This window comes from Diabrotica undecimpunctata, chromosome 6 (assembly GCF_040954645.1).
Source record: "Diabrotica undecimpunctata isolate CICGRU chromosome 6, icDiaUnde3, whole genome shotgun sequence".
In the NCBI taxonomy this organism is placed as follows: Eukaryota; Metazoa; Arthropoda; class Insecta; order Coleoptera; family Chrysomelidae; genus Diabrotica; species Diabrotica undecimpunctata.
This window is the reverse complement of record NC_092808.1, coordinates 6,681,500-6,707,858: the sequence shown is the minus strand read 5'-3', so window position 1 is coordinate 6,707,858 and position 26,359 is coordinate 6,681,500. Positions and strand designations below refer to the sequence as shown.

Genomic DNA, 26,359 nt, shown 5'->3' with positions numbered 1-26,359 from the left:
GAAGATGGTTGGTCACTATCTGCCGTAGCGAATTATTTTAACCTAAGCCAACAACAACAACAGTTTTTAATATTAATAAAAGATGGAGAGAATAAGAAACTCGAAAGAAAGCAAGGTTCTGGAAGACAAAAAATATCTACCGCTCATGAAGATCGTACAATTTTGGAGAGAGTAGAAAAGAATCCTTTTGAAGATGCGAAAAATGTAAGAATTATGTCACAGTTTCCGGAAAGAAAGACAACAACTTGGCGAAGAATTAAAGCATCGCGTCTTAGGTACCAAACTGCACCAAAAAACAAGCTCTTACACCACAACAGAAGCAATCAAGACTTATATTTGCTTTAAACCATCAGCTATTGGGACAGGATAATATTTACAGATGAGAAAATTTTTCAATCTTCTAAAAAGGGCAAAATTGGGGTGCATAGACCAGATAATAATAGATTTAATCCTCTATATGTTGATAGATATCGAGCAGCTGGTCATTTTGGCGCCAATGTATGGGGATGGATTTCATCTAGAGTAGAGGAATGGGAATGGTATGGCATATTGAAGGCAGGTTTGTTGGGCAGACTTATCTGAAGTTTGCCCTATTCTAGAAAACATCATGTTTCCCAGTGTAGAACAGTTGTATCCAGAAAATAATTTTATCCTCCAACAAGATAATCGTTCTGTTCACACTGCAAATATAATAAACTAGTGGCTCCAAAATAACAACATCGAAACCTTACCATGGCCCAGCTACAGTCCAGATTTAAACCCAATCCAGAATGTGAGAGGGATTATTATAAAACGGTTGCATCGGCGTAATTTTATACCTTAAAATGCTGAAGAGCTGTGGCACGTTATACAACAGGTTTGAGAAGAGCTCTCTGAAGAAGACAATTTCATAGTTACTTTCACGCAAATGGACCGAAGACTACAAAATGCTGATGGAGATATTACAAAATATTAATTTTATTTTTACATAGGTACCTAAATTTAGTATAGTTTTGGTCTTCCAGGCCCTCGCTTTCTTTCGAGAGTTTCCTGTTTCCTCTATTTTTTATTAATAGAAAAACTGTGGTTCTGCTTATGTTGAAATGTTTTGTTGCCTCTGATAGTGCCCAATTATCTTTTAATTTGGTTACAATTCTTGCTTTAATATATTGTTGAGTTAAGTCGTTTGTTTTATTCCTTAATAATAATAATAATAATAATAATAATAAACAACAACTCTATTATCAACTGAGTCATTTCTAACCAGGCATACACCAAAAAATGAAACCTTTTTACTGCCTTCATTGACTACAAGAAGGCTTTTGATTCAGTGCCGCATGAATGGCTTATAGATATATTGAAAATATATTACAAAGTCGATGATAATCTCGTGACCTTTTTGAAGCATATAATGGCAGAGTGGAAGACTAAAATTCACCTTCAAATACCGGGTGAAATTAATATCGAAACTGAAGATATCCCTATTAACCGGGGGCTTTTCCAAGGGGACTCGTTGAGTCCACTTTGGTTTTGCCTAGCAATGAACCCACTATCTCAGCTGCTGAACTCTACTGACTCAGGTTTTAGCATCAAAAATAATAACACTGTTGTAGCGAAGCTTAATCATCTGTTGTATATGGATGATTTAAAATTAATGGCTTCCACTCGAAACCACCTAGATGAGATGCTAAAAACTGTAGAAAATTTCTCAAATGATATCAGTATGAATTTTGGACTAGACAAGTGCCGTATACTAAATATAGTCAGAGGAAAGGTTCAGCCCGGAGGTTTCGATATGCAAAATGGCCAAAACATCGAGGCAATGGGTGAAAATGATATGTACAAATATCTCGGAGTAAAACAAGCGCGGAAAATTGACCATAAACAAATGAAAACTGAACTAACTTTGGAGTTCGTGAGAAGAGTAAGACAACTAAATCGGTCATATCTTAATAGTAAAAATTTGTTTAAGGCATTAAATACGTACGCCTGTTCCGCGCTGAGCTACTCATTTGGTATTATAAAGTGGTCAAAAACGGATATAGAGGGTCTTCAGCGGAAAGTAAGAACACTTCTCACAAAGGCGCAAAAACATCATCCACGCAGTGCAGTAGAGAGAACAACATTACCGCGGTATCAAGGGGGAAGAGGACTTATGGATATAGGTGAGCAATTGGATAAACAAATTGCTACTTTAAGAACTTATTTTCAGGTACAGGCTGAGACATCTACTTTACATCGAGCAATTTGCGCAGTAGATGATATGACGCCGCTTAAACTGAGGGAACAAGAAATGCGCATAAACCACCTGACTAAGCAAGACAAAATGCGCACCTGGATGAGTAAACCTCTGAATGGGCGACATCTTAATGAGATCAGCCAAGAATATGTCGACAATACAGCGTCGAACTATTGGTTGACATCAGGAAAGATGTTTCTCGAGACTGAGGGTTTCCTACTTGCCATTCAGGATCAGGTTATTCCAACTAAAAATTACCTGAAATATATTGTTAAAGATCCCCAAGTCCAAAATAACAAATGCCGATATGGATGCCAAGTCCAAGAAACCATCCAACATCTTACCGGTGGCTTCCAGGCATTTGTCGGTACTGATTATAAAGAACGTCATGACTCAGTAGGAAAGATTATCCACCAAGAACTAGCTGACAAACTGGGACTTCTCCAAACCGACCATCTTCCTTATTATCAATACGTCCCTGATAGAATGCTTGAAAATGACAACTACAAGCTATAATGGGACCGCACTGTGCTTACAGACCAACCAGTGGCCCATAATAGACCCGATCTCATACTAGTTAATAAAATTACTAGGCAAACAACACTTATCGATGTGGCGATACCCAACACCAATAATTTACGTGTTAAATACAACGAAAAGATCGCCAAGTACAGAGATCTAGAAATACAAATCAGGAGACAATGGAGAATGGAAAGTACCCAGACGATACCTATTATTCTTTCTACCACTGGATCCCGAAGAGCCTCCTAGAAAACATAAAAAAGCTGGGTCTAAATGAACATCTATATAAGATTATGCAGAAAGCTGTGTTACTTTCGACGTCCAGATGCGTACGAAAATTTTTGGGAGATACACCGACATACCAAGTCACCTAGGACTCGATAACACGGAAAGAGTCCCACCAGAGCTCAATCCTTTTGATATCGTAGGTATCTGGGATGAATGAATTTTCCCCTTAGAGGGAGTGTGAGCCGTATGGCTAAATCTGGATAACAACAACTCTATTTTATGTAAAAACTATCATTTATATTCTCTTTATAAAATGCAGTAATTCAAAATAATTTCAAAATTTTGAAATTAATAATTATTACAATTTATGAATTAACATATGTAATTAATTGTTGTTCGTTTGTTTATTTTATTATTTGTCTGTCATAATAAATATAATATAATGTCAGACCAATCAAATACACTGCTGAAAATAATCAAATCTTACTAAGAGTCATATAAGTTTTTTTTAGGAACCAGCTGTACATTAGCTTTGTACAGATGAGAACACTTGCAAAACCAATTTGTATATTAAAAAAAATATGGTTACCCAACTCTTATACACTCCTAGCATAGTTTTCACTGTAGTGTTTCCCCCGCAAATACATTTTTTTATCGTGTCCCCTATTCTAGTTATTTTCATAAAACGCAGTCCACTTACCTGATCTACGAGCAGAGTTCCAAGGAACGATATACCAATCACTAACTTAGCGCTATCCCAAATGCTTTCTGGTTTGAAAACGTCTATACTCTTCACTTCAGTCACCGGAATCGAACCGGTACCGAGACTCACTACCACGTTCACTGGACTCGCTTCATTTTCTCGATTCTTCGCTTTAAGCGCCATGGTGTGTTCGTGAATTTCGGTCAAGGCATCTAGTGTTGGATTGTTAGCTATTAGGCCGCCGTCGAGAAATCTTCCGAATGCTCTAAACAACATAAAATATCATTGGATTCAACCTTAAAAAATTTAGGGCATTTAAAAATTTGAAAAAATTTAAATATATTTTTTAACTCCGCCTGCATAATATATTGGCTGCAATTAGTTTTTAAATGTTCATGTTACCGGTCCCAAGTCCAGATAAATGAGAAGGGTTCTTAAGTGGTCCTGGTTCTTAATAGTCCTGGTTTACAAAAATAAGACGACGAATCAAACAGGAATTTCGAAGAGACCAAAACTATCGCTATACTCTCTAGTGTGCATTTTCCAACAGTAAAAAGAAAAAAGTCTAATAAAAGAACGAAAAACGGAACACCTTTTTGGGAGAGAAGAAAGGATAGTGTGAATAAAATAGTGACCTGTCTGCCTTCGGAAACCTAATCGCCATTTGGGGTCGGAAGAAACAAGAGTTAGCCAAGAGAGGCTAATAGGATAGATCAAAGGACATTTCACCCAAGACCAGTTGAAGAAGAGTGAAATGTAAAGGCCCTCATGACTCGCCAGGTGTGATTCATGAGCGCATGAGTATTTATACTTATTGTGTTCCCGCTCATACATCGGGGTAGTGACTACAGACTACTTGTATGGCTCGTCCAGCATGCCATAGCATGGAGAACTGAGGGCACGACATACTGCGTTGCAGACCCCGCACCCCCGAAATCCATGGCCTGACGGCTGAATAAGTATAATAGTTAATAATAGAAATCTTTAGATGAAATACAATTCCGCAAAACTTTAAAATCGCATAAAAATAATCAGCATAAAAAGAGACCTTACTGTATTTAGGAACACGAATACGACAACTTTGGAAGGAACACAGAATCGATCAGTCTCGGTAGTCTCAAAGGAAGCTAAAAGTAATGAAGTGCAACAGTGTCGACAGTCCAATATTTATAAAAGATCAGACAGGACAATTGCTTACAGATAATAATGATTTTCAGATCAATGACATTATTAATTTATTTCGGTTCAGCTGATTTATATATTGATATACTTATACAATACCTTACCTGAAATATGTTGGGGCTGCTCCAGTTGCTCTACCGACTTCCCAAATATGCTGTTGATCTGGTGGATGAGGTAACTCGTAAGGGTAGTCGTGTTCAACTTCCAAAATATCATTCGGACTAGTGTAAGATCTAAAACCAAGACGACATAATATTGTTTTTAGATTTATTTAAATATTAAAATGATGACATGCGGTTCAAAAATTGGGGTTAAAAAATTGTCGGGTTAAAATAGCTTTAGTGTTTTATTTTCTTTAACATTGAAATGGTAATTTGACATTGAGCTGTTCTACGACAGAAGGCATTCCGTGAAGACAAACTGCTTTTAGTTTTGACATCTGTCATCCAATTTACAACGTTTGGTATTAGTGTTATTTTAATAGCGCGTGTGTTAAAACAATATCAGAGTTGAATATTCGTCAATAGTTTAAATTGAAAAGAAAAAACGACGCCTAAATCAAAGCCGAACTGGATACTGTTCATAGCGAGTCTACAAGGTCATTAAAGGCAGTGAAATTTTGGAAAGCTTAATTTATTTGTAACCGCAAGAGTGTTTTTTTAAGAGAGTTACCGCCTTTGCTCACTGTATGCCAAAAACAATCGCCTATGTGGAAGTTAAAGAATCATTTGCGATGATAATTAACTGTTGATGATATATGAGTATATTTCTAGACACTTCAGTCGTAAAAACAGTCAAAGCAGTGGAGAAAAAATAACGAAGGTCCACCGAAAAAGCACTTCTATCATGACAATGTAAGTGTACAAAAATTGCACCAATTGAGATAAAAGTTAATCGATTATTCACCTTATTCGCCAGATTTAGCTCCGTGTAACTATTTTCTCATCCCAAACATAAAAAACAGCTTGTAGAATGCTATATACACTACTAAATAATCATACAGAATCACATGGTCTTTTTTTAAGAACACTGGATTCGCGGAAAAGATCACAGCGATAAAGACTGTTGTCTGTGATTATTATTCATATAAAATTGTCAGAAAACTGACCTTCTCTTTACTAATGAACTCAAAATTACGAACAATTTATCTTTTCCTCCTTTCTACTAACAATTTCAAAATCACGAACACCAAAATTTTCTAATACATTGCACTGTTCATATTGCACTGAAAATAATAGTTCTGTCATTAAATTTATTTTTTTTTTGTTATACTGTTCAGTTTCAGTTGTTAGTTTATCAAAAATACCTATAAATCACATTTTTTATTTTCATTTTCGTTAAAAAAAGTAAAACGACAATTTGGTCTTTCTGTTCTTTAAACACATTCCTATAAAAACAGTACGCCACTGGAAAACTGGAAACTTAAGGTGTCTCCATTCTAGTCAACTCTTGCAAAAGCAAATGCTCCTTTCTGAGCTTTTATATAACTATATCGTAAGCTGTAACGATAATGTTGATATTCCCTTGTAATTTTTGTATTGTTTTGTAAGTAAAAACACAAGTTTTGTTTTTTATTCCAAATTTTTTTCAATAAAATCCTGACAGATGTCAAATTTGTGTCAAATTTCACGGAATAATATTCGACACGTATAAAACATAAGCGTACGTTACTTATTTTAGGAAAAAATCACACGGTGCTAAGTTTGGTGACCTAGCTGGCCACCCACCCTTCCTCTTTTTCCTGTCAACTCAGCACTAAGATATTTACAAACTTCTGGTGAGAAGTGAAGTGAGTGTGAGGCTGTCTTGATTTAAATAACGAATACCCACTATTTCCTGTTATTTTAAATAGAATCCTTTAAATCCATAAGTAGGGTCAGATAATTTTCAACATTTATGATGTAGTGAAAAAAAAAAAAAAATGCGAACCAAAGATATCCGAAGCTGTAAAGGTAATGTTGATATTCTCTTGCAATTGTTGTCTTGTTGTGTAAGTAAAAACAAAAGTATTTTAATTCAAATTGCAGTAAAATATGACCTTAATTTCATAACAAGTTCACATTTGACAAATACGATCCTGAAAGATGTCAAATTTGTGGCAAATTGCACGCAATCATATTCAAAATGTCTAAAATATAAGCGTGCTTCACGACTGAAAGAAGAGTCTAAGAGATAGTAAACACTTATTTTTAGGAAAAAATCACAAGGTGCTAAGTTTGGTAATCTAGCTGGCCACTTACTCTTCCTCTTCTTCCTGTAAACTCAGCACTAAGATATTTACAAACTTCTAGTGAGAGGTAAAGTGAGCGTGACGCTGTCTTGGTGGAAATATTGAATACCCAGTAATTTTAGGTTATTTTAAAGTCAATTATTTTAATCCTTAAGCAGAGTTAGATAATTTTCTACAGTTTCGATGCAGTGAAAAAAAAATGCGAAACAAAGAGTCCGCCGGTGTGAATTCTAGTATCATTCCAGGAAGATTCATCTCTTGGAAAATGGTTTACGAGGGTTCTGGTTAATTATGGTAAACAAACTCGAACAATACCTCAAACTGAAGCGGTACATGAACTGCAGATTGATTGGATAAACAAATTGTTGGGCATTAACACTATTTGTCTCGCAAAACGATGCTGCGCTTCAAATTCACTGAATATCATCTCGAAAGGAGCAAGTACAAAGTCAAAAGACAAATCCATTCTTCTTTAATGTACTTTAAACGGGTATGGGCTGCCATGACAACATAAAAACAGTGACTAACCATCACAAACCAACATGTGCCGAATTTTCCACCTGTTATCGCACCAATTCGGACAGGCAGTGTTTTTAGACATGTGCCTGACAGCTTCAACTGACTCATATCGACTCCTGTAGATATCTGCACACAATTTTACCATATTAAGTTATATATTTATGGTTTACGTAATCATACATTGCTATAAAACAATGATACATACCTAAAAAGATGAAGTTCCACCGGTTTCCTATCGGCCAAGACTCCCGTTACCATTACTCTAGGATGTTTAATATCAGACATCACAGTTTCTGTGCCAAACGTGTCCTTCAAAATATTTTCTAAGTTTTCGCTGGAATACGGTCGTATACCAATAAAAGCTTGTTCCTTTAATCGAAAATATAGACAAAGGCATTCCTTCATCGATTTACCAGTGGCAATAGCTGAAAATATACATAACTGAATGTTCCTCCGTTGTATTCTAACACATTTAATACAAATTGCTCGACAAACCAAAGCTCTAATGAAATATTTGAAAGGAAAAATCGTTATAGTTCTACTACTTAACTAGCTGGATCGATGGAATTAAATCAACTTGCATTAAAACTTATAAAACAGCAAAAAAGGTTATAAAGTAACAAGTATCCTACCTAAGCACAGAATTCCACCAGTGCTGGTGCCGGCGAGCCAGTCAAAACTGTCTTTAATGGGTTTTCCAAAGAGGTGCTCCAATTCCAACAGCATCTGAATTAAGATCAGGCCTCTAATTCCTCCACCGTCTAAACACAAAAGTCGACCGCTTCTAGGAATGTGGCCGTTTTTGTGTTTTTCGGCAGCGACTTCCATACCCGCCACAGAAAGCATTGCATTTAGTATATCTCGATTGGTCTGTCCAATTACCTAAAACAGAGTGTTCAAATATGAAAAAAAATGTATTTACAATTTGCTTCAAATCAAAGGGATATTAGCACTGAACTGTATTTACATGAAATGTGAAAGAGGAACACAAAGTTAATATCAAATTTGGTTACTCAGTCATATGGCACGATATGGCACGTAAAAAATTAAGAATATTTTAGATGAATTATTTTCACTTAAACATTCTGTAAAGGTATTAGGTAACTGTTGTTGTCGTTCTAGTACATAGGGAGCTCTATTTATACAGATCACGGTATAGGTACGAATTGTCGTAATTGTCACATTGACATTAAAAATTTTAAACAAAGTTCTGAAAGAATAAATAAATAATTAATAAAATGCCTATTACGTTGTATACCGTCCAAGAAAAAGTGCAACTTGTAACATGGTACTTTCAGAGTCATTCGATACGCGAAGTAATTGATTTATTTATTGTTGCCTTCGAAAATATACCCTCACCAAGTGTTACAACAGTTAAAAATACCATTAAACATTTTCAAACTTCGGGATGTGTGTAAACAGTTCTAAAAAGTGTCATGAAGGTAATGAACCACGTGTTAGACCTGTCGATGAGGAGCGTCAAAACAGGGATATTGATATTTGTGCTTTTGTGGAAGCTAGTAAACCCTGCAATAGTGTACAAATTGCTAGGGAAGTTAACGTGAATGCTCGAACTGTCCAGCGAGTTCTCAAAAGGAATCGGTATCACTGTTTTAAGATACAACCAACACAAGAACTTTAGGCGGATGAAGTTTTGTGAATTTATGTTAGATAAACAGAATGAAAATGTACACTTTTTAAAAAATATTTTATTTTCTGACGAATCTTCATTTTCATTACATAAAAACACAATCCATCCGTGGCAAGGTATTATTCTCGGAAAAATAAGCACCTCAGTGTTGCAGTGCGAACGCAGCATCCGCAAAAGTTAAATGATTGGACTGGGATGTTAGGTGACCATATTGTCGGTCCATTTTTTATCGATGGAAACCTAAACGAGCCCAATTATTTACAACTTTTAGAGAATGAGATCATTCCGGCAGTTGGACGCCTTCCCGTTAATTTTCAGATTTATTTCCAACAGGATGGGTGTTCGGCTCACAACTCTAGAGCAACTATTGACTTCTTCAATCAAACGTTTCCTTATCGACGGATAAGTACACGTGGTATAATTAAATGCCCGCTAGATCCTGTGACTTAGCGCCTAACGATTTCTTTTTTTGGAGTTTTCTCAATAAAAACATTTATAGGCGTCAGTTTAAAAGGGCCACAAACCTAGTCGAATTAAAGGTAAAAATACTTCATTTCTCTGCAAGCAATACACAAGCCCTACTCCAAAATACGAGAAAAAATCTGTGAAATATTTGGTTACTGTTTAGCACGAGGAGGTGGAATATTTGAGCCCTTAATTCATTAATCTGCTTTCCTAATTTTTATTTTTTGTTAGGTACATTTTAAGAAGTTTGTAGGTTCTTAATTAGGTAGTATTTTTTATGTTTAAGTTTGGAAGAATTTTATTGTTTTTCCCATCCCATCTTGTTATTCACTTATCCATGACCCCAGCTCTCCAAATAAACCCTGAGTAGCCGTTCGCAAACGTTACGGTTTATTTTGCTTACCCTATCTCTACCCCAATAATTTCTGTCCCCAATTTTCAACCCCTTATAGTAATACCCTATGTGATAGGAAAAATAATCGTTACAATCTTTGTCTGTCCAAGTCGCAAACTGGATAGGATCACTTGGCCTCTTCTCTTAGTAGTTTGTTTCCGCGGCAACAGACTTTGTTTGATAGTTCTTAATGTTTGAGTTTGAATTATTCCAAATTATTTGCTATTTTGTCATGTTTTTTTCCTAAAATATTGCTTTAAATCAGTAAAAATATGAAACATTGTCTTTGATATTTTGGTATTTTTTATCCCTTATAAAGTACCTTAAATTTTACCATCGCCTATACTTAACTTATAAAATAAAGCAATCTAAAGTTCCAATGACAATTTATAACAAAAATAGGATTGAAAATAACTTTATCACACTCTAACTAATACTTTAATACAAAAATATATAATCCTGTTGTCAAAAACTTACCTTTGGTGGAGGAATACCCTCATACGTGCCGGATGGAGAGCAGCCCTCAGTACAGCGCTCCATTCCTTTTTCGCACCTTTTGGCACCGACGGCTGCCAGATAATACAGCAACTGCGGCTCATTTTCTATAAAGTAGAATAGAAATAAATGATAGTAATAAAGAATAAAACAATAAGTCAACAGATCCGGATAATGTACCCTGCGAAATATTAAAGATCCTATGTAAATCAGACAAACAGTTCCTTGATAATCTAGTTTTACTTTTTAACAACATATATAATAGCGGTAAAATCCCGGAGAACTGACTACAGTCAACATTTATTACAATCCCGAAGAAACCAAATGCCCAGATCTGTGATGACTACCGGCTTATAAGCTTGATCAATCATGTCACTAAAGCGTTCACTAAGATCATTCATAGAAGGATATATGATAAATGTGAGTCAAATATCGATAGATCGCAGTTTGGTTTTCGAAAAGCACTTGGAACTAGAGAAGCAGTTTTCGCTCTGCAGGTGCTTATACAGCGGTGTAGAGACGTTGATAAGGGCGTGTATTTGTGCTTTGTGGATTTTAGAAAAGCATTTGACAATATCAATCATGAACAATTGATGGATATTCTGCGAAAGACAGGTATTGACGACAAGGACATTCGAATTGTGGCAAACCTATACTGGGGTCAAATAGCAAGAGCAAAAATTGAGAAAGAACTCACTGGAAGAGTGCAGATCAAAAGAGGTGTCCGTCAGGGGTGTATATTATCCCCACTCCTATTCAATATTTATTCGGAGGAAATATTTAACAAATGTATGGAAAATGCAAATGAGGGCATAAAAATAAACGGCGAGTTAACAAACAATATAAGATATGCCGACGACACGGTGATTCTTGCCAGTAGCATAGACGAATTACAACAGGTAATGGAAAGAGTTTATTCAGTTAGTGAGGAATACGGCCTGAGCCTCAATTTCAAGAAGACAAAGTGGATGCTGATAAGCAAACAGCAACAACCTGCTCGACAATTACGGATAAGTAACATACTAATTAACCATGTAGAATCTTATGTGTACCTTGGCACCAACGTAAATGCAAAATGGGAACAGGCCACAGAAATTAAGGCGAGAATAGAACGAGCTAGAGCAGCATTTAACAATATGAAAAAGTTCCTCATAAGCAAGGGTTTGTCTCTTCCCCTAAAACTACGACTAGTTAAATTCCACATTTTTCCGATCTTACTATATGGTATGGAGGCCTGGACGCTGACAGAGACGCTCACGAGAAAACTAAAAGCATTCGAAATGTGGGTGTACCGACGCATTCTTCGTATATCCTGGACCGAACATGTCACCAACATAGAGGTACTCCAAAGAATCGGAAAGGAGAAAGAAATCGTGAGCACAATCAAACAAAGAAAGCTTGAATATCTACACCACATATTGAGACACGATAAGTATCGTCTATTGCAATTGATTGTCCAAGGGAAAATAGAAAATAGATAGTAAGCGAGGGCCAGGCAGGAGAAAACACTCGTTGCTCCAAAATCTGCGAAAGTTGTTCGGGCTCACATCGGTCGAACTATTCAGAAGCGCCGCAAACAAGATCAGAATTGCCATGTTGATAGCCAACGTTCGCAACGGACAGGGCACTTGAAGAAGAAGTAATAAAGACATTTCAAATCGGTTCACTTTACCAAAAGAAATACGGATTATACTTTTTAATTTATTGTATAACTTAACAACGATAAAGTTGGTTCAGGTCGGGTTGCTACTACATTATAAACTGTGTCAGTATACTCAATGTATATGTATCCTTATGTCACAATTGGAAATAGCAACAAGGGAGATTCAAAACGCTTTGGTGGAGAGTTTTCAATAGGAATAAACCACATTTGTATTTGAATAATAATTTCAGAATCATAATAAACATTCTTGTATAAATAAATGATAATTTAATGCATTCAGAAATATAAAAACAGACAAAATTGTAATTTTAAATGAAAAACATTTTAAAAATGAGTTCTTCAATTATAAAACAATACATACGGAATAAGGCTTACCTGCAGTTATCATATGTCTAGCCGTTTCGCCTTTGTTGTTCAAAATATTTAGGTCTACTCCGAAAATAATCAGCGCCTGAATTATAGCAATATTGTTTGCTTTCACCGCTAAATGTAGAGGTCTATTTCCATCCTTATCGCCCAAATTAGCGTTGGCTTGTCTACTTAAAAGAGCCACCACACAATCCAGCCTTAAAAAATATTACTTAATTGAAGTTAACATACTACATGTATTTTCAACACAGCAAATATGTTTTTGTAGTCATTTTAAGTTATTTTATTCATAATTGACGTCATATATCTTTAATTTTTTTGAGAAAATAGTGGATACGAGAACAGCCAGAAGAAAAACACATTACATCGTTAATTTGGCGAGGTTTTGGATGTTTATTTACGATTTTTTCAAGGCTCTTTAACTAGTGAAAGCGTACGTTCTATGGTAGGTATAAAATCAATTATATAGTACAATTATATACGCTATTATATAGTACCGTTCGCGTCATAAAAAACTGGTACAACTCTTCACACAAACACAAAATCGTGTTTTTCTTGTTGTGTAAGTTGATCTTGTCACATATGTCATTCTAATTTCTAGGGTAACGTTGCATTCTTTGTGTGCCGTGCTTGTATTCAAGCGTTGGCTATCGTCATATTGACAAGCTAATGAAATGATTCTCGGTCGGCAGCTAGATGAAACAGTTCCTCGACCGTTCGACCTGTCCATTGTCTAATGTTATGCAGCCAGGACAGTTGTTTTCTTCCGACCCAACGTTTTCCTTCGATTTTGCCCAGAATGATTAACCGGAGTAAGCGATATTTAGGTCCTCTCATTATATGACCGTAGTCTTGGACCTTTCTCGTTTTGATGATGTTGATCAATTCTCGCTCTTTGTGCACGGTCTCTAGCACGCGTTCTTTAGATATGTGTGCTGTCCACGGAATTCTGAGCATGCGATGGTAACACCATAACTCAAACGCTTCTAATTTGTTAAGATTTTTTATTTTTGTTGTCCAGGTTTCACATCCATAGAACAAAGTGGACCAGACGTAGCACTTCAATACTCTTAGACGTGTGGTCAACGACAGACTTCTACTGCATAATACAGAACGCCAGTTAATGAAGTTTTTCCGTGCGAGTTCTATTCTGGTCGAAATTTCCTCGTCACTTTCAACCCTGCAGTCAATCCAGCTACCCAGATATCTAAAGTGTTTCGCCCTTTCCAGGATTTTGTTGTGTCCAATATTGCATTATACGTTGCCAGTTCAATGAAATATTGTATCAAATCAGCTAAAAGGAGGGATGTGCGACAGACACATTATAAAATTACAGTAGATGCATTCCAATGTTCCCTGTGCCAATACCCTACGTTTAAATGTCCTTTAAACATTTTGGGCATTAACGCAACCCTCTCTCTGGTTAATAAATTTATTTTAGATACGGTTTTTTGTTGTTAATGATAATAATAATGCCTATATAAAAACTTTAAACATTTTTGAACGTTATTTTTTATTTAGATTTAGTGCAATTCCGTTATCTGTGATTGCAACAACGAATTGATTCACGAACCAAATTTGAACACAGGTTTACATTGGGAAAAAAATTGTACCAGTTTTATATGACGGGAACTGTACATACCAACATAAAATATTAAAATTTAATTTAATATTTACAAAAAAAAAAATCAAAATGTAATAAATCTTTGGGAGTTTCATGTGAATTTAATTTAAATAAACTTTTTTTCTTCCAGCTGTCCTTTTACCCACAAGTTTTTAAAAATATTGCATCTCTGCATCTCTTTCTAATGTTAATTAATTAATAACTAGCAAAACAAGTTCGATCGAGAAGTTTTCATCTATTCCTCGGGCCTACAATAACCTACTTCAATACTAATACTAAATAAATAATATAAAAATTAAAATATAAAATAATAAATATAAAACAAAAATAAATAAATACTAAAAACTTCAATAACTAACTTCAAAAGACATTTTCAGCACATAAAGAGGACGGAGAAAGAAACCTAGAAAATTTTATCAAAATAAACTAATTCGACAATGTACGGTAAACATGTTTCATGTAAATTTGCAGTGTATTTCAAATAAAGTAGATATGATCAATTCTTTTCTTGCGGATCAAAATTTAAATGACATCATATGTTTTTCGGACCACTGGCAAAGTGAAGAAAATTTAAAATTAATTAGCATCTCCGGCTTTCCATTAGCTAATTTCTTTTGTATTGTAAAAAAGAAACAAGGTGGAGTTGCAATTGTCTAAAAGTAACTATAAACCATTATACTAGAATCACATCCCCGTTCAGTAGTTGCATCGACAATATTATGACAAATTTATCTGAAAATATCTACATAGTAGGCGTATTTGAACCTTGTTTTTCTGACCATGGAGCTCAATTTTTATTTATGGACTCTGAGCATAAAGTTGTTGACTTAAACGTGCGCTAGAAAGTACAAATATGGACTTTTTCTATGATATTAATAATGATCCTTATTTTTTGACAGTCTTTCTTACCGACACTTATAACAATTTAATATTAAAGCATTTTTAACTAAAAAAAGTACGACAAACTGCTGAGAAAACACCCGCGCAATGGTTTAATAATGAATTAAGGTCTTACAGATCTAATCTTTCTCTTATTAAACACATTGCAGATGACACTAAGGATCCCGATTTGTTCAAAGTGTATAAACAACAAAAATTTGAATATAATCGGCAATTACAAATTGCTAAAAAGTCAGCTTACTGAAATTTTATTACTAATTCCAATAATAAACCTAGAGACTGCTGGAAAATAGTAAATTTCGAAAGAAACAACACAAGATCCAGTTCAGTACAACCTGATCTACCTCCAGACGAAATAAATCAATTTTTACTACAATTGCACAGAATATAATTACATCTCTTCCCACTATTAATGTCGATGTCCTCCTCAATTATAGAAATTATCCTTCTCCGAGCAAGTCCTTTTTTTTCGTCCCATTGTGGAAGAAGAGGTCTCTCAAATAATAAAGTCTCTTAGTAATTCTAATTGTAGGGACGTTCAAGAAATTAATAACAAAATTTTAAAAGAAACTTACCAAATAGTTTTAGCACTTTACTCATCTTATTAAATTAATTCTATCAACTGGAGTATCTCCAGAAGCACTAAAATACTCAAAATTACTACCTATCTACAAAAAAGGCGATTCCTCAAAAACTGACAATTACAGACACATAAGCATTGTTTCTACTTTTGGGAAAGTGATTAAAAAGGTTATCAAACAACAATTTTATTCCAACAATGGGGCAATTCAACAAATGCACTTCAAACTTTTAGAATGCAAAAGAAAGCTATCAGGATTTTAGCAGGGGTTAGTTGAAGGGGTGAGTGGATGAAGGGAGTAAGTAACAAAACTGAGTTTTTGAGAAATTTAACTTCAAAGTTTTATCGCTGGAACTTTTTTATTAATCGATTTTTTAAACCGATTTTTTTTTATTCTCACAGGTAGGATATGTATAAATTTTATTGTGAAAACAAAAATCTCCCCGATTTTTAAAAACTTATTTGAAAAATATATATTTGTACTTACCTCTTTTAGCCAAAAACTTTTTTGTGTTAGAAATTATGTCTATGCCAAAATAAAGGGGGTATGTGGACTTACCTCCTTTATCTAGGATAAATATTTGCATTTTCTTTTGAATAAGCGCTATAATCAGGAAAAAAATAACATGGATGTCAAATAAACACTTATATTTTTGGTTTTACAAAGGAATCACAAACACTGAATTTCTAAGCAGCTTTTTAATCAGTCTAAGGATATTGTACCACCTTCTTAAAATGTTTGTTGCTCTATGATGACTTCATAATACCACTTATCCCTTTCTGGAATAAAGCAAAGCTGTTCTTTTAGGTTGTCTACCTTTTCTTTGCTTAAGGATCCAGTATTTTGGATATGTCTTGGAATGTTGAATTGTTCAGGTAGAAGGGATGGGAAATTTTTCTGCATGAGGGTACATACCATTTTGAAAGGTGTGTAGTAATCGTAAGACTCCTTGAAAAGGTATGATCCAAAGACATCTACGCCAATCCACTTGATTCCAGTTTTGAAATTAACCTTTTCATTAAGAAGATCTTTTTTTCTATTCATTAGTTTCATGGTTTTCATATTTTCCGTGTCTCTAAAGTGATGTTGCATGTCTATCACCATATTTTTCTTGTTTGAAGAAACAATCTCATCACGATATTCATCAGAGATGTAAATGTTTTGATGTTTCTTTAGTCGTTTCTCAATATGTCCAAATGCTCTATCCGAGTCTAAGTACGAGTGTCCTACTTCTGGAAACTTGTGCTCAATCGTTTTAAAGATGCTTTTGCCCACAAGATACTGAAACAGATATACTATCAAAAAAATTTTATTTTGCCCGGCACACGAGTCGGTCCACAAAATTAGATGATCTTTTCCTTTGAAGGCTGGATCCACTTCGATTGTTCGTAGAAAACAATTAAAAATTTCCGAGCTACCTCTGGAAGCTTGATTTTCCGTCCATGTGCAGAAAACAGTTTTTTCCACATTTTTGGTTATTATGTGGATTCCTAAGTTTTAAAACCACATTTGTCTAAGATAAAAGGCTTTCGAGGTACTAAGCCTAGGTAGGGGCATAGTTTGCTGTAGATCTAATGTTACATACACAGTGTTCTCTGATTTGCTAGCAAATTCTCGATCTGCTTTTTGAGATTCAAACGCTGATTTGTAATTTTCAGCGTGCTCTTGCTTACTTTTGCCAGAATCGCATGTGCTACATGTATCCCTTTTGGGATAACCAAAAGACAGATTAAATTCATCATTAAAAATGAATCGGTATGTAGCCTCTTTTATTTGAAATTTTTCATTTCTTCTTTAAAGTTTATGCATTCTAGGGATCGAAAGTTGCGGTGAAAGATATTTTTTGTGAATATTACAATGCCTGGAGTAGTGCGACTCTTCTGCTGGGAAACTGGAAATATGCTCAATGACGTAAGCAGCAACTTCAGCAGGGGTCTTGTTAGGTCTGACTGCGTATTTTCCCCTTCTGTCCGGTTCAGGGGCATTTTTCCCTGATTTTATTGAAGTTTGAATCAGGTCAACCTTTTTCAAGCTGATTGCAAACAAGGAAATGAAAGCCCGTTTGCATACGGTACTTTGCCGGCCACTAGAAGTTACATTGTATTGGTAGGTGGCAGTTTTATGCTTTAAGGCTCCAGTTTTCTTTGTCATTGTTCCCTTTTTTTAATGCTCTTAAAAAGAAGGCAGTTTTTTGCATTTACATCTAGTTTGTAGTAGGAAGAGAATATTGATTCCCTTTCTTCTACAGTTATTGACTGTAGCGATACACAAAACACTTGTAGCGGCAATTTTCATTGCACAAAATCCCAGAGTTAACGGTTTTAGCGGGTTTTACTTGGCCTATTTTAGAAATGTAGGTCATCCCTTAGGTCTTCCCGTAGGTTTTTATGTTATTTGGCTATATTTGAATCAGAAAAAAATGATATCACTAATGTTGCCGTTTTATTATGGCAGCTGACGAATACATGAAGGAGGTATGTCACAATTTTTATTCTCTTTGGTATGGATGAAGGAAGTAAGTACTTTATCTTGTTACTTACCTCCTTCATTCACTAGATATTTAAAGTAGTATGGTCAATTACCTCCTTCATACGCTGGCTATCTCAGTTATTTTAAATCATAGAAGGCTGGGGATAAGCGGAAAATTTAATTTAGCACTTACCACCTTCATACATGTGGATAACTCATTTTCTTAAAAAATGTCACTTACTCCCTTCATCCACTTACCCCTTCAGTTATCTAGAACACTGCCGACCTTTCTTTATTAAATTCAAAATCATGCCGCTATCGACTCTGTTGATATTTCAAGTTCTAACTGAAATTCACAGAAAACGTGCCCATTTAATAAAGCAGTCTCATGTCCTCGCTCACAATACACGAAACTGTCACTACCTAGGAACAAATCGCTGTAAGTCTTTCAGAAAAAAATTGCCTTAATTATAACTATTACAATATTTTACCATACAGTATTAAACAGCTAAGCTGTAAGTTTCGATAAAGTTATAAAAAATTATCTTCTAAAACATTGTTTTTACGGATCAGGAGAATATATGACTCATTGCAGAACATTCACTGAACTACTAACCGTAAATATTTTTCTGTTTAATATGTGTTCTTGTTTGTGATATAAGTTACGTTTTAAGTTACGTTTTATATTCCTTTTTTATATCCTATGTATTTTTTTTACTTGCTACAAACAATATTTGTATTGATTATTAGTTAAATAAATACTCTACCTACAAAAATGTAACTTACCGATTTCTTTCGACCATCACGTGCAGTGCCGTCTTAAATTCGAAATTCAACGAGTTTATATGACAATTGACATCGATTAAGGCTTCTACGACCTGTCTAGAACTGGCCCAATGTAGAGGAGTCCCTCCGTTTTTCATGTCTTTCGAGTAAAAAGTGTTCGGGTTTTTCTGTAAGTAATTGGCTACGTAGCTTGGTTCCGTCGTAAGTGTATCGGGATTTTCGTTTTTCGTTGCCGCAATGTTAACGTCGGCTCCTGCGAGTATGAGGGCCGTGACGCAGTCGCATTTGTCTGCCAAGCACGCCATGTGAAGGGGAGTGTGGCCGTTTTTGTTGCGAGCGTTTAGAGAGCGTTGAGTAGCTGTTTGGGAAAGTGCCTGAAAGAAACAGAAATATCCGATAATCAATTTGATTTTATGCAAGACATGGAGCTGACGGAGATTACAGGATTAATCTTAAGAAAGCATACGAGTTCCTCACATATTCTATGGTGAGCGGTCAATAGATAGATAGATACGTTTATTGACAATTTTTACATAGTAAACACGACATGTCATGTCACAATATAAATAAGTCACTTATTTATACACAGGAAATAACTAAGAAATAATACAAAACCACAGAATATAACATATACAGTGAAAAATAGAAATATAAAAAACAAATAGAAAAATCAGACGATTTCTACCTGGCGAAACCGAATTCAAATTTTTACCACTGTGCCTTCTAAAACTTGCAAAGCAAACAGCTTGATAAATTACTCGGCAAGGGAATCTAAAAATTGCATTCCACCTGCCGTTCATGATGGTCAAAATTCGTAGCGAATTCAGTTTCTAGTACTCCAAACAGAGTAAAGAAATAAAACATAATTACGGTATTAGATTTTTGTATATGTAGATACAGAGCAGCGGCAAGCCGCTTATACCTATTTCAACCTCTTTGGGTCTCCTCAGAGCGGTATAGCCACTGCCAAAAGAGGTTGAAATACGTATAAGCGGCTTGCCGCTGCCCTGTATCTACACAAAAATCTAATACCGTCATTATGTTTTAGAAATATAAAAATATAAAAAAAAGCAATTCAGTTAGGTGTAAAATAGTTTTCATAAAGACGACCACACTAGGAGTTCAAACAAACAAATTCCTGTATACTATAGAAACAGTGTTCCAGCAAGAAGTGTTTTACTAATTTATAAAATTGTTTAGAATTTGTTGCCTGACTCCTGTATTGTGAAAAGGTCATCGAATGTTGTTTATTCTATACCGTGTAATAATTGTAACAAAATATATATAGGAGAATCACCTCGTAATTTTCACAGTAGGGTGATCTCACATCGTAGCGATATAAAAACCAAAAAAATAAATGCATGTGCATTGACAGAACATGCATTAATGTTGAAACATGAATTTAATTTGGAGGATTCCTGTATTTTGGCAAAGGAAAAGGACCATTCAAAACGTGTTTTCTTGGAAATGTGTTCCATAAAATCGAGTACATCAATAAAAAGTCAGACATAGATAAACTGAGCAACATTTATTGTTACCTACTGGAAAAACATCCAAAATAAAATTAATATCTACCTGTACCCGTACCCACACAAATTACAGTTATATGCATAACATGTTGCATACCATTAAGACATGTTTAAAAATTAAAATCACCTGAGATGGGCCTCTAGTATTTCTTAAAAAGAAATATGATATTAAGTACACCTAATTACTTTTTAATCATAGGATTTTTTCTTTTTGTTCTCTATGTGCCAGAGTTAAAACACACCAGTAAAAGATGACAACAAAATTTTTACTATTTTTACCTAAATTTTAAAGAATTTTAAAATGTATTTTGTCCACTATTTTATATTTTATGTGTGTGTTATTAATGTTGAGTGTCTATGCTTTTATAAATAATCTCAACGACTAGTAAGTTGCACTGAAGATTTGTGATATTTTATAAATATTTACACTTTTTCTTATTACAGTGTCTTGAAAAAGGAATAAAACCATTCCGAAAGCTGGACAAAAAGTCATAAGAGTGTTTCATTAACATCCCGGCCAATTTTCTGACTGCAACCCTAATAAACTGTGTTATTTGTTTATATTGACAGTCACTAATATCCAGTAATTCTTGTATATATATATATATATATATATATATATATATATATATATATATATATATATTAATGAAGTACAGTTGGAACTAGGTTCAGTGAAAATAGTACTAAGTTGAGTATATACAATTGTAGTACTTACGTTAATAATTTCCTTGGTGGTACTAGCGGCGTAATGAAAAACGGAATTCCCTTCGTAGTCTAGATGTTCCAGAGAACAATTCGCAGCTATCATTATTTGAATGGTTTTAATATTTTGGGTGGTAATGGCGACCTGCAATGGAGACATCCCCGTTTCGATCTCGGTGCTGTTGAGGAGACTATTCACCGTAGAGTCGCTAAAGCAGTCGTACAATGCAAAGTGGGCGGCGAGATGTGCTAGAGTCCACGTGGGGTGTTCCAACACGACGTCGCAGACTTTTTGTAAACTGTGAATGTTGCACATCTGAAAATAAGACAATTTAAATAGTCAAATAGAGGGTGGGAGATTTCTAGAATAGACATTATTGTTTTGTCTGCCGATTGCTTACCACTATAATGTTTGTTTGCATCCATGCTCTTACTGAAGATAAAAGAGATAATATGAAAGACCTATTATATGAGAATCTAAAAATCGCCATAGCATGGCCAGAAGAATGCCATAAAAATTATCATAGGAGACTTCAGCGATAAAGTTGGTCAAGAGCTAACCAACTAAGTTAGTGTCACTCTCCAAGTTAACAAAGCAGTATAATAGTTGATGTGTTCAATTTTTTCGGCAACAATGCCTCGACGTAGATTTACGCACATGTCCAGGTGGATGCAATTAGATGATAAAAACACAAGACTAGAGAGAAGAATAGATAAAATGGCACCTGTACGATATATATAAATTTTTTATAAAAAACTGTCAAATGTATTACAAACCGGGATCACACATGACAGTAGATGAGCTACTGGTACCGTTTCGTGGTAGATGTTCTTTCAGGGTCTACATAAAAAGTAAGCCTGCCAGTACGGCATATCAATTTGAATTCTTGCTGACTCAGAGACTTCCTAGTACAAAAACTTGCAAATATATTTGGGAAAATAGAGAAATGCTCCGGCAATGAACCAAGGCAACTTTCTTATTACTTTGGAGTTGGCTGAAGACTTATTCGACCGAGACCTTACAGTGTGTAAAGAAAAATAAAGGTTTCATCATTCGTCATTCTGCTGTTTTTGCATATCAGCCAGAACTTGCCATAGTATAGTATGTTCCAAAAAAACAGAGGCGGTATATTGCTATCTTCTGAACACAGTGGCATCGTTTCGGAAGAAACACACAAAAACCGGGGATAATTTCCCACTATAATGCCACCTAGGACGCGACTGATATCTTAGATAAGATGCTTGCAGAATATACCGTAGTCGCCTGAACAACACAACACAACCGGTCAATATAATAAAGAGACGCAAGCGGGAATACCAGGTTTGTATTATGAGACATCCTGAAAAAATATGAACTTTTGGGAAAGATCCAAGGTAAGCGTGGTCCTGGTTGAAGAACAACAGGGCTGGAAAATCTAAGACAAGGGTACGGAAAATCGACTACATCACTATTTAGAGCTGCTTCAGTCATGGAACTAGAAAAAGAAGAATACAGCTGTAAAAGACAATCCAACAAATATAAAAGCTGTTCTCCTTATAAAATTTATGGACATTGCTGCAGTGAATGCCTTTGTTTTATGGAAACAGCTACACCCAGATTTGAAATCAGAATGATACCACAAAAGGCGATTGGTCCTTTTGGAATTGGGGAAGGAACTAGTAGAACCTCATAAAAAGAGGAGTATAAGTAACATAACCATATACTCCAGGCTGACTACAAAGACAGTTGAAAAACTTAATATTGGATAATATCAGACAGCAGCCCAATGCAAATCAAGGGGGAAAAGTACAACCTGAGTGCGAATTATGCAAATGACGCAAATATCATGCATGTTCTAAATTCAAATACAATAAAGTTCAATAAAAATGTACCTTTACTCAGAACCTTTACAAATACCCAGAAGGTAGATTTGGTACAACACATTAAAACAGCAAAAGTTTGTAAGTGTTAAAAATAATTATATATAATGTATATGCTTATATTTTTCTTTCATTAAATTTTTAAAATAACCCCAAAGGCATCAAAATATAACTAACCAATAACAATTTGATCATAGTTTTCTCCCCACAATAATTATTGTGAGTGTAAAAACTAAGAAAACAAGTGAGCATTCATCCATTCATCCCAGCTGGTATCAGACGTTTTGAAAAATCACTGGAAGCCAGGAAGGCGAGGAAAGTTAAACAGATTAAAAATCATCTTGAAGAACTGCTTAATGAATATTAATGATAATCAAGAGAAAGGCTATAGTTATACTTTAAAGGGATGATAAAATAAAAATACTCTACTTGAGACTTGAGCTTTTTATGACATCAGTATTTTTTTCAAATTCATTAGGAGGGGGCGTCTCTGAGACATTGCCAAGAAACAGCCCCACAGGAACAAAAATTACATGCTGGGTATGTCTTGATTACCATACCCCACCAGCCCATAAGGACTCGTGTGCTATCCAGTAACAAGCACCCTTTTTAAACTATATCAAATTCAAGTCAGGCTACAAAATATTATAACATTAATATCGATGTACCTTATGTGCTGCCATCTGTCTGTCAAAACCCCAAGATTTCAGTTAAATACATACATATTTAAATTTATTTTGAAATATTATTAAATAAAAATTTAAACTAAATTTTGTTGTGCAAGTGTAATAAATCTTGTTTCACAAATCAATACTAAAATAAAGACACAAGTAATTTTATGGGGAATACATATACAAACAATTATACACAAATATATGATAAATTTATAAGCAGAAAATTTCCAGTGGTTGGGTGTTACTTATAAACAAAACTTCAACGAAATACAAAAACTTCTTTTTTGTAATTGGTAAAATTAATTTATAATACTTATACAAAAAATTACAAAATTTCACTCACCTCTTTGGCTACTTCTACAATCTGTGGTATTTTATCCTTATAAGTTACGAATCTATTTTCTGCTAACTCTAAACTAGGTGTTCGGAATAAGCTGAAACATTAATCATCACATTTTAATTTGCTTCGTTCCAAAAAAACTTAAAACAATGTTTTCAAATGCTTTTGGATTCTTAAAGTTAAGATTATTTTTAAGAAACCTTACCAGGTTCAATGCTAACGACGCAAATCTGTGTTACAAACATTATTTATTGTGTGCTAGTGAAGCGAATCTTTGATTAAGCTTTGATTCAAAGACCTATCAATGAAAGGCCATAATCCTTCTAATTACTTGTGTAATAACAGATGAACCTATTTCTAAAACTATTGTTGAAGAGAATAAATATTTTGATTTCCAAAAATAATGACGAGACTGTAGTAAGTATTTTTATGGTTTTCTGTTTCATATAGACACAGAGAAAACCAATAAACTATAAAACCACCATGTAAATGTAACACTTTGACCATCAAGCGAAGCGTTTTTACAACAGTTCATGTTAAATTCAATAAAAACATTGAATTCAAATAGAAGTTTATAAAAAATGGATCGTTTAGTTTTATACAGTCCATTTGTATTTCTATTACTGTCAAACTTGTCAAAAATGTCAATTTTTAGAGATGAAATCTTATGGATATAAAAACTTTAATCTGAGTTTCTGATTTTCTGTTATTATTTATAAATAATGATCAAACAACAGCCGTTTCATATCTCCTAGTTTGTTAACAACTGCTTAAACAGGTTTTTTTACCATTACCTACAAAATCCTTATATTATTAGCTCTTTTGAAAATATTTTCTTGTTTTGTTGGAATAATCTTCCTATTGCTTTTATTGGACTTATAATGATCTTATTTAATTTTTCTTTATGTTTCAATGACACTTTGGTTAATACAACTCTCCAATTGCCTTCTAAACAATACATTGTATAAACAAATCGCAAATTTCCCTTATATTGAAGATAATAATGAAGCTGTATTAGAAGCAAACCTCTAGCATAATTGTCCAAGCTGGCAATGTTCACTTATATATACAAAGCATACCTATTTTATTTAGCTTCAGCATCACTAGCTCAACTGCTAAATAAATAGTTAATACCTAAAATTCTTCAACACACCAGTGTCTGGTAAAGGAAAAACATCAGATACACCATAATACCTGAAAATCTGGTGCAAAGTCTCTGTAGTTGGTCGGTGAAGAACAATTTCGTAATTCGCTTTTGCTCCCTTTTCATTGGTAGAGGGTAGATACAGCACCAGCCCATCTTCCCTGCAATGGATGCTTCTGGATGTAAAAAAGTCTGGTCGAGTTTCTACTACTTTATTTGGTGGAGGTTCTGCACTTAACAAACTCCTCAAAACTGTAACAAAAATATAAAATGTAGGTACTAAATATAATAACAAAGGGCAAGCCTGAAGCTTAGATATAAGGTACAGATATATCAAAATATTGAAATTTTAAAAATAAGAAATTGGAGAAATGATGCTCTAAATACATCAGAATGGAGAAGAATTCTTGAACAAGTCAAAACCCAAAAACAGTTGTCAAGCCAAGTGTGCTATTAAAATCCAATATCAAATTAAATTTAGAACAAAAAGACCACTACAGAAATGTTGTACCTAAATATCTGAAAACAGTACATTAGAGCACAATCTCCTTTAGAGGCCATTTGTAAAGAAAAGACATGTTGTCCCTCGGTTTGATAGCTATTTTAGGGAACTATAAAAACCTATTAGTTAATTTAAAAAACAGCTTTTATCTTAAATTTATTTAATAAGGAAAAATTACCATTTATTCCTGAAGCTAAAACAGACATTTTCCTTTTTTAATAAGAAATAGATATCACAAACAAGCGCATGTATATTTCAATTATCTCAAGATATTTTGGAGTTTGGAAATAAACCAAGGTTAACAGGAAATTGCAAGTTCCGCGTTCTCTTGGGATGACCCAAACTAACTATTTTAAAACATGAACATGATTATAAATGCACAGTTTGACATGTTATGTTATTATAACCTAGAGGCTTGAACAATAAAATAACTCTTTTTTAGGCCTACAGCTGATTGAAATGTCAAAAGCTAGGATGTTCTATACATCCTTGGTCAAAAGTTTGAAAATGTTTGCTTGAGGTAGCCATACACTACACAAATATCTGTTTGTATTATTATTCAAATTCATATGAAATAAAAACATTATTGTAGTAGTTAGTTAAAAA

General features: G+C 34.4%; 1 protein-coding gene and 1 non-coding gene across 4 annotated transcripts in view; both read right to left on the bottom strand.

Moving 5' to 3' along the window:
* iPLA2-VIA (calcium-independent phospholipase A2 VIA) overlaps positions 1 to 26,359 on the bottom strand; it is a 30,790-nt gene that overhangs the window by 3,762 nt on the left and 669 nt on the right. For 2 of the 3 annotated variants that reach the window (XM_072534109.1, XM_072534107.1), the window contains exons 2-11: positions 25,302 to 25,503; positions 24,111 to 24,201; positions 21,247 to 21,549; positions 19,000 to 19,373; positions 12,646 to 12,836; positions 10,590 to 10,714; positions 8,235 to 8,484; positions 7,808 to 8,027; positions 4,958 to 5,086; positions 3,669 to 3,936 (exon numbers count right to left, since the gene is read on the bottom strand). In XM_072534109.1, the coding sequence (XP_072390210.1) occupies positions 3,669 to 3,936; positions 4,958 to 5,086; positions 7,808 to 8,027; positions 8,235 to 8,484; positions 10,590 to 10,714; positions 12,646 to 12,836; positions 19,000 to 19,373; positions 21,247 to 21,549; positions 24,111 to 24,201; positions 25,302 to 25,503 (2,153 nt within the window). Of the gene's footprint in view, positions 1 to 3,668; positions 3,937 to 4,957; positions 5,087 to 7,807; positions 8,028 to 8,234; positions 8,485 to 10,589; positions 10,715 to 12,645; positions 12,837 to 18,999; positions 19,374 to 21,246; positions 21,550 to 24,110; positions 24,202 to 25,301; positions 25,504 to 25,931; positions 26,319 to 26,359 lie in introns of those variants that run through there. The other variant, XM_072534108.1, reaches the window with a different exon arrangement.
* LOC140444794 (U11 spliceosomal RNA) lies at positions 23,574 to 23,704 on the bottom strand. The gene has a single exon (XR_011951344.1). It is a non-coding gene; the product is annotated as a U11 spliceosomal RNA (small nuclear RNA).